The 7,834-nt window shown below is 38.4% G+C and overlaps 1 protein-coding gene across 1 annotated transcript; it reads right to left on the bottom strand.

The window, feature by feature from the left end:
• Positions 1-5,607: 5,607 nt before the first annotated feature.
• Positions 5,608-7,349, bottom strand: LOC129472478 (protein LSM14 homolog A-like). Its single transcript, XM_055262133.2, has 2 exons — positions 6,682-7,349; positions 5,608-6,451 (listed from the first exon to the last, which is right to left on the bottom strand). The coding sequence occupies exons 1-2, from the start codon at positions 7,217-7,219 to the stop codon at positions 5,841-5,843; spliced, it is 1,149 nt and encodes a 382-aa protein (XP_055118108.1). The 5' UTR covers positions 7,220-7,349; the 3' UTR covers positions 5,608-5,840.
• Between the last annotated feature and the right edge of the window lie 485 nt (positions 7,350-7,834).

The raw sequence follows: 7,834 nt of genomic DNA, 5'->3' as shown, positions 1-7,834 counted from the left end.
CAGCAATAATGGAGTTGGTACATGATCTCATGTCCCCTTAACTCCAGGCCAATGTTATTGCCTTCCTTTACTTTCCTTTCAATATAACCCTTAACTTCTCTTGTGGCCTTCGATTCATACTATGGCCATGAGAAAAAGTTAATTTCCATAGAGTCACACAAGGGAAAAAACTTCATTCCTTCAGCCACACCACCTGAGTGGTCATCCTGGTAGTCACACAGTCACATATTACCTGTGATCCCAGTTCCATCTCTGGAAACCTGAGCAATGTTAGTACCACGTGCACTTGATTTTTCTGAGTGAACCATACATTTCACATGGGTGGTGGCATGCATGGCTGAGCAATCACTGTCACAGACAGAAGAATTTATGTTTGCATCTGTGTTTCACCTCTTTTCACATCTGGTCTTGGTAGGCCTTTGGGAATTTGTTGGAAAAAGCAAAGGAGAGCACTGAAAAGAGCTCTCAGTATGCCTGGAGTCAGGCTGAATAAAGATGAGATCACCATTCTTCCACTTGCAGAGAAGCAGTGGGGTTTTGACTGGTTAGTGGCTTGATGTCATTGGTCTAAGGGTGTCTCTTGTCAGACATCAGGACCTTAGAAGTATCTCATGAGGTCAGTTGCATGTTCTCCCAGCCAAGATTTTTTTTTTCCTAATGAAGGTCACCAAGGAAAAATATATCTCTCTCTCTCTCCTCAAGTCAGTTTAGGGATATGTCTTAAATGGCTCTGGTTTCCTTTATTAATCAGAGGTAGATTTGTCACTCATGATTTATCCAGACCCATTTTGAAATAGCACATTTTCTGTATCAACTTTTAGGTAAGGTTCCATTCATTTAGCCCATGTTGATAATGTAGGTCTCTTTTTCCTGCAATGCTGATGGTAACCACCATTACTCCAGTACTCAGGGCATGAGTGGCCAAGCCCTTTTAGGTTTTATAAATGCCCATTTAATCCTTCCTCAGCCCTTTCTTTCAGAGTAAAGTGGTCTATGCCCTTTAATTAGACTTCATATAACAGTATCCTAAGCCCACTGCTTATGGTAATAACTCTCACTTCTATCCCACCTCTTTTAGATGCCAAAGACAGAAATATATGCAATATTCTTAGGGCAAGAGATTATCACCAACGAGGAGACAGGAAAGAAGAATGCCTTCTCTTTGGTTTATTTTGATCTTCACAGAAATGCTATAAAATTGGAAAATATTAGTGTTCTTAGGATTTGTTGCCTCTCTTTGCTGTAAGAGCATGGTGGACCAATAACCTCAAGGAGTAAATTATCCACACTAATTATTTCCTCAATGCAGTTAGTTTCAGAGTTCATCATCTTCCAAATAGTGTCTCTTCCACATGGGTGTCAGTTGGACACCTGCCTGCTCACTCTTTCAGCGCTGTGGGACTGCACTCTGCTGACCACACTACCTTATTGGATCAGTTCCTTGTTCAGCACTGTTTACTTAGCTCAGTGTCTGAGAGCATAGTGCAGATGGCAACCCAGTGGTGAGGTTCCTTCTCCATATGGGTCCATGGATTTGAAAAGAAAGATGATTTGCTGGCAGGCACCATTCTTGCTATAAGCAAATGACTTACAGTGGTATCTCATAGCAATGTATTCCAAACTTCCTTGCTTGCAACTCACAGAAATAAATATATTTTACATTGCAAATCAGTATACACACATACATGTGTGCATATACATGCACACACATACACCTGAAACCAAAATTTCATAAAATAATGCTCTTGCTAAGTACGATAAAAGGTAAAAAGTATAGTAGAAAAGCCACATATTTGCAAAAATATTTTTAAAAGATGTTAGTTATAACTTACAAAATTGATTTACAAAAATTGATTTTTGACACATGCTAATGAGACCAGCAGTTGGCAAAACAATGGATTACAGTACTTTTATGTGAAGGACCCAAACTTTTCCTTGTCATTCTTTTCCTTTTTAAAAATTTCTTTTTGTTTTCTTTCTTTCCTTTTTAGGAAATGCTTTTGGAAAGAGATCAAAGTACAAAGTTAGCCACATGCCAATCTGATCCCCACTACAAGATCTGAAATTCATGCTATTTTCTCAGTCTATGACTCATATCCTAGGTCATAGGCTGTTAGCTTCTTCAGCTTGACGTGATGTTGCCAAATTACTTCCCTAGAAGGTTATACCAATTTACCCTCCCAGTAGCAGTGTATGAGAGTTCCCAAGTCCCCACATACTTGGAAACTGGGTATGCCAAAACTTTTAAAATTTTTTGATGCATGTGTAATTGCTTAAAACTTCATTTTTAAAATTATTAATGAAATTGAATATTATTTCCCACATATGTTGTTCAATCAGACTTTCTTATAGGTGTAATGACTATTCATATTTTGGTGTATTTTTCTATTAGGTGATTTTTTTTTACTAATATTTGTAGGATTCCTTGCATATTCTGTATACTAACCATCTGTGTTTATTAGTTATATAAATAGCAAGTATTTTTCCCAGTATATGAAAAGATAGAAATTGCAATTAATTTTACCCCAGTTGTTCCAAACCACTGATTAGTTTTTCCTTTCCCTTTTGACTTGCTATGACATTCCTATCATTTACAAAGTTTTTTCCTATGCATCATTCTAAGATTTCTACTGTGCTCCACTATCCTATTTGTGTATATCTGAGCCAATGCCATATTGTTTTAATTACTATAGTTTTATAATTGGTTTTAATATCTGGAAAAGCCAATCTTCTCCCTTGCTCTTCTTGACTTTACTTGGCTACTGTTGGCCCGTTATTCCTCTATATGAGTTTTAGCATTTTTTTTAACTCCATGACAATTATTTTTGTTATTTGAATGGACCTATGTTGAATTCATAGACTAATTTAACTAGAATTGCCATGTTTTTCAAATTGTTTTATATAGTCTGTATTTTTATTTGTTCAGATTATCTTTTATTCTTAGTATTTTGTAATTTTTCTCTATTAAATTTATTGAAAATATTTTATGTTAAATTACTCCTAAATAACTTAAAATTTATAAATCTTTAGGATTTTTTTTCTATATTTCCTAATTGGTTTTTTTTGGAGTATAGGCCTACTATTTTTTAATGTCAATCTAGAAACCTTCATGAACTTTCTTATCGCTTCAAAATTTTGCTTGGATTTTCTAATTAGATACTTATAGTGTAAATATAAAAAACATTTTATTACTCTCAAATTCTTATAGTGTTTGACTATTGCAAATAAAGCTGTTACAATGATGATTTATGTACAAATCTTTGCATGGACAAGAGCTTTCACTTCTCTTGGATGAAGAATGGAATGGTTTGATCATGTGGTAGGTGTATGTTTAACTTAAGAAACTGCCAATCTGTTTTCTAAAGTGGTTTTATGATTTTCAAGTCTTATTAGCCGGGTGTGAAATTTCCAGTTGTTCCACACCCTTGCCAACACTTGATATGGTCAGCCTTTTTAGCTTTAAACATTCTAGTTAGTGAGTAGACACTTTTGTTGTGGTTTTCGTTTGCATTCTTTTTGTCATTTGAATGGAATTAGGTTGAATTTATAGACTAATTTAATGCTTTATTAAGTTTTGTACTTCATATGTACTTATTTGTCATCTGGCCAACTTTTCTAATAAAGTGTCTGTTCACATCTTCTGCCTAGTCTTTATAACTGAGTTATCTGTGTTCTTGTAATTAACTTGTAAAAGTACTTTATGTGTTCAAGATTAAAGTTCTCTTTTTTTTTTTTTTTTTTTATTATTATACTTTAGGGTTTTAGGGTACATGTGCACAATGTGCAGGTTTGTTACATATGTATCTATGTGCCATGTTGATTTCCTGCACCCATTAATTCGTCATTTAGCATTAGGTGTATCTCCTAATGCTGTCCCTCCCCCCTCCCCCCACCCCACAACAGTCCCCGGAGTGTGATGTTCCCCTTCCTGTGTCCGTGAGTTCTCATTGTTCAATTCCCACCTATGAGTGAGAACATGCGGTGTTTGGTTTTTTGTCCTTGCGATAGTTTACTGAGAATGATGTTTTCCAGTTTCATCCATGTCCCTACAAAGGACGCGAACTCATCATTTTTTATGGCTGCATAGTATTCCATGGTGTATATGTGCCACATTTTCTTAATCCAGTCTATCGTTGTTGGACATTTGGGTTGGTTCCAACTCTTTGCTATTGTGAATAGTGCCGCAATAAACATACGTGTGCATGTGTCTTTATAGCAACATGATTTATAGTCCTTTGGGTATATACCCAGTAATGGGATGGCTGGGTCAAATGGTATTTCTAGTTCTAGATCCCTGAGGAATCGCCACACTGACTTCCACAATGGTTGAACTAGTTTACAGTCCCACCAACAGTGTAAAAGTGTTCCTATTTCTCCACATCCTCTCCAGCACCTGTTGTTTCCTGATTTTTTAATGATGGCCATTCTAACTGGTGTGAGATGGTATCTCACTGTGGTTTTGATTTGCATTTCTCTGATGGCCAGTGATGAGGAGCATTTCTTCATGTGTTTTTTGGCTGCATAAATGTCTTCTTTTGAGAAGTGTCTGTTCATGTCCTCTGCCCACTTTTTGATGGGGTTGTTTGTTTTTTTCTTGTAAATTTGTTTGAGTTCATTGTAGATTCTGGATATTAGCCCTTTGTCAGATGAGTAGGTTGCAAAAATTTTCTCCCATTGTGTAGGTTGCCTGTTCACTCTGATGATAGTTTCTTTTGCTGTGCAGAAGCTCTTTAGTTTAATGAGATCCCATTTGTCGATTTTGGCTTTTGTTGCCATTGCTTTTGGTGTTTTAGACATGAAGTCCTTGCCCACGCCTATGTCCTGAATGGTATTGCCTAGGTTTTCTTGTAGGATTTTAATGGTTTTAGGTCTAACATATAAGTCTTTAATCCATCTTGAATTAATTTATTTAGCAAATATTTTCTCCCAGTTTGTGGCTTGTCTTTTCATTTTCTTAACAGTATCCTTGACAAGAAGAAAATTTCAATTTTATCAAGTTCTATTTATTGATTTTTTTCTTTTATAGTTCATTTTGCATGTGTGTTATATTGAAGAAATCTTTGCCAAACCAAAGGTCACTAAAATGTTTTCCTATGTTTTTTTTTTTTTTTGCTGACTTTAAAATGTTTATTCTTTAAAAAACTAGTTGCTTTTTATACAGCTATATAAAGTTCTTAATGTTTCTTTGGCAATGGAATGTAATGGAATTTTACAACTATATAAAAAAGTTACCTTTGCCTAAGAAACAGTATTTACTGTGTGTACATAGTTGACTGACAAAATTCTCTACCATCCAGCACTCTAATTAATTGATGAAATAAGCTACCTCATATTACAGGATTCCCTAAAAGAAAGGAGGAAAAAGATACACACACACACACACACACACCACACATGTGCACACACACACCACACATGTGCACACACACACACATAACCTTCTGTGGCTCAAAACACAGTATCGCGGCCCTATCCGCAGGCAACTTGCAATTGCCAAATACAATTTAGTGATAAAAAAAAAACCTTTCAGTGATGAAAAAATACTTGTAAGTCCCACTGAAGTACTGCTTTAGTTTAGTTTAACTATACATGAGAAATTACTTAACCTTCTGCTATTCCAAATATATTTAATGCTCATGTTTTAAGATGAGCCTTCCACCCCCAAAAGTAACTGCATTTTATCTTTGAAATTAAGCGGAAAAACAAACAAAAAACAAAAACCCAGTGCTGGTGACAAATGTACAGCGAATTCACTTCTTCATTCTTCACAAAGACTGAAATCAATGTTCAGGACCATGAAGAGCTAGAAATTCACCTATTTTCAGAGACTTGTTTGTAGACTATGCAGCAACTTTGTTGTCTTTCCTATATTCATAATCTGCAAACTCCCAGCCCCCACGACCTCCTCTGAATCCACCGCGAAATCCTCGAGGGGCAGTGAAGGTACCACCTCTGCCACCACCACACCCTCTGCCACCACGGAAACCAAGACCTCCTCTGCCTCTGTATCCCCCACGGCCACGGTTTGGATGAAGTGGGATTCCAAATGTTTCAGCATTTAATCTTCTTTCTTCAGCCCAGGTTGGTCTCCGTTCTCTATTGTCATCACAAGAAATATTATCAAAGAAGGATTTAGTTTTGTCATAATAGCAATTAGCTCCAAGTGGATCTTCTTCATCAGCATTTCCTTCACTGTTTTGGGTATCAACTCCTGAGTCTCCTTTATCTTCACCATTTACAGGCTTCTCCTGTTTCTCAAGTTTATCTTCTTTTAATTTAAGTTTATTATGAAACTCTCTGTCAATCTCTTCCCTGTGGAATTGTGCATTTGCACTTTCAAAGTCAAAGTCTTTCTCAAATTTCACTGGCCCATCTCGCCGAATACCAAACCTTCCCCTGCCACCCCGATGACCCCCACGTCCTCTCCTTGGAGCTGAAGGAGCACCTAGAGCTACTTGTCTCTTGTTACCATTTCTGAGTTATTCATTTCCTGGCCTTGAAACTTTGTGTACTTCAGCTCGCCTGTGCTCCTGATTCTCTCCTGCCTTTTGGCTGGTAGATGGCAAAGGCCTGGTTGATACAGGACTCCTTCTCCCAACAGCTGCTGGAGCAGGTAAGTGGGCCGAGGCGGTTCCATGGTTGGGCTTTTTCTCAAAGGGTCTAACTGAGGGCTTGAGCGACCTTGAGATAACTGTGTTTTTAGAGATCTTGTATCCTGTGTAAAGGCAGAACCAATCGCACTACTTTGGGGTAAGGTAACACGGTTTGATGTTTCTGTTCCAAAAGATGTCAAAGAGCTTCCAGCAACACCAACAGCACCAAACTGCTGCCCAACTAAGGAACTTGGACTGAACTGACTGTATGTGGGCATCCTGCCCAAAGGCCCATAAGAACCCATGGACTGGAATGAAGAAGTCGATGAGCCTAGTGAGGACTGAACAATAGCTGGGTCTTGAGGCAAAGAACACTGTGGTTTTGGTGGCTCACAAACAGTAAGGTCTTTAATGTCACTCCCACGGAATATAATGTATTCAAAGACTTCATCTCGAGGTGGTATTGGACGATCTGTTGGTCTGTCTTCTGTACCAAAGGATCGAACTTTGGCAAGGACTACGGTGGAGTTTTCGGTGTCGATGGTGTAGAGGATGCCCTTGTAGCGGATCTCCGCCTTGGAGATGAGGCTGATCTTGCTGCAGATGTAAGGGGTGCCCCCGCTCATGGCGCCGCCGCCGCCGCTCCCAGCTGCTCGCAGAGAGGCAGATCCCACGCCGCTGTCGCCCGCTCCGCACGCCCGCTCGCCCCGTCGGCGCCTACAGCAGCCGCTTCAGACCCAACATGGCAGCGGCGCCGGCTCCCCTACCCTCCCCCAGCCTCCCGCCCTCAAGCCGCGGCGCGGCGGCGGCGGCGGCGCGGGGCATGCTGGGAGCTCCTATGTTTTCTTCTCAAAGTTTTCTAATTTTTTGACATGTCTATCCAATCGTTCCAACACCATTTACTGAAAAGACTGTCCTTTCTTCCATTAAATTGCCATGGCACCTTTACCAAAAATCAATTGGCCATATATAGGAAGTCTACTTCTGGAATTGAAATTCTGTTCTATTGCTCAATATGCTTATTTGTCAAAACTACACTATCTTGATTATAGTAGCTTTATAATAAATCCTGAAACCAGTTTATTAAGTACTGTTTTTAAACATTGTTTTGGCTATTTTAGATTATTTGCATTTTCACACAAAGTTTAGAATCAGCTTGTCTATTTTTGAAAAGAATAAATTTTCTGGGATTTTGATTGGTATTATGTTTAACACATAGATTATAGCAGCTTTTTCTGTGA

Source organism: Symphalangus syndactylus, chromosome 22 (genome assembly GCF_028878055.3).
Source record: "Symphalangus syndactylus isolate Jambi chromosome 22, NHGRI_mSymSyn1-v2.1_pri, whole genome shotgun sequence".
NCBI classification, from domain to species: domain Eukaryota; kingdom Metazoa; phylum Chordata; class Mammalia; order Primates; family Hylobatidae; genus Symphalangus; species Symphalangus syndactylus.
The sequence above is the reverse complement of the archived record's forward strand: the minus strand, read 5'-3'. Positions and strand labels throughout refer to the sequence as shown.

Excerpts from the sequence above, each read along its gene's own strand:
- LOC129472478 (XM_055262133.2), bottom strand. The coding sequence starts at position 7,219 with ATGAGCGGGGGCACCCCTTACATCTGCAGCAAGATCAGCCTCATCTCC. Across the intron at positions 6,452-6,681 it reads AAAAACACAGTTATCTCAAG|CTCTAGGTGCTCCTTCAGCT; the intron begins GTCGCTCAAGCC and ends AGAGACAAGTAG.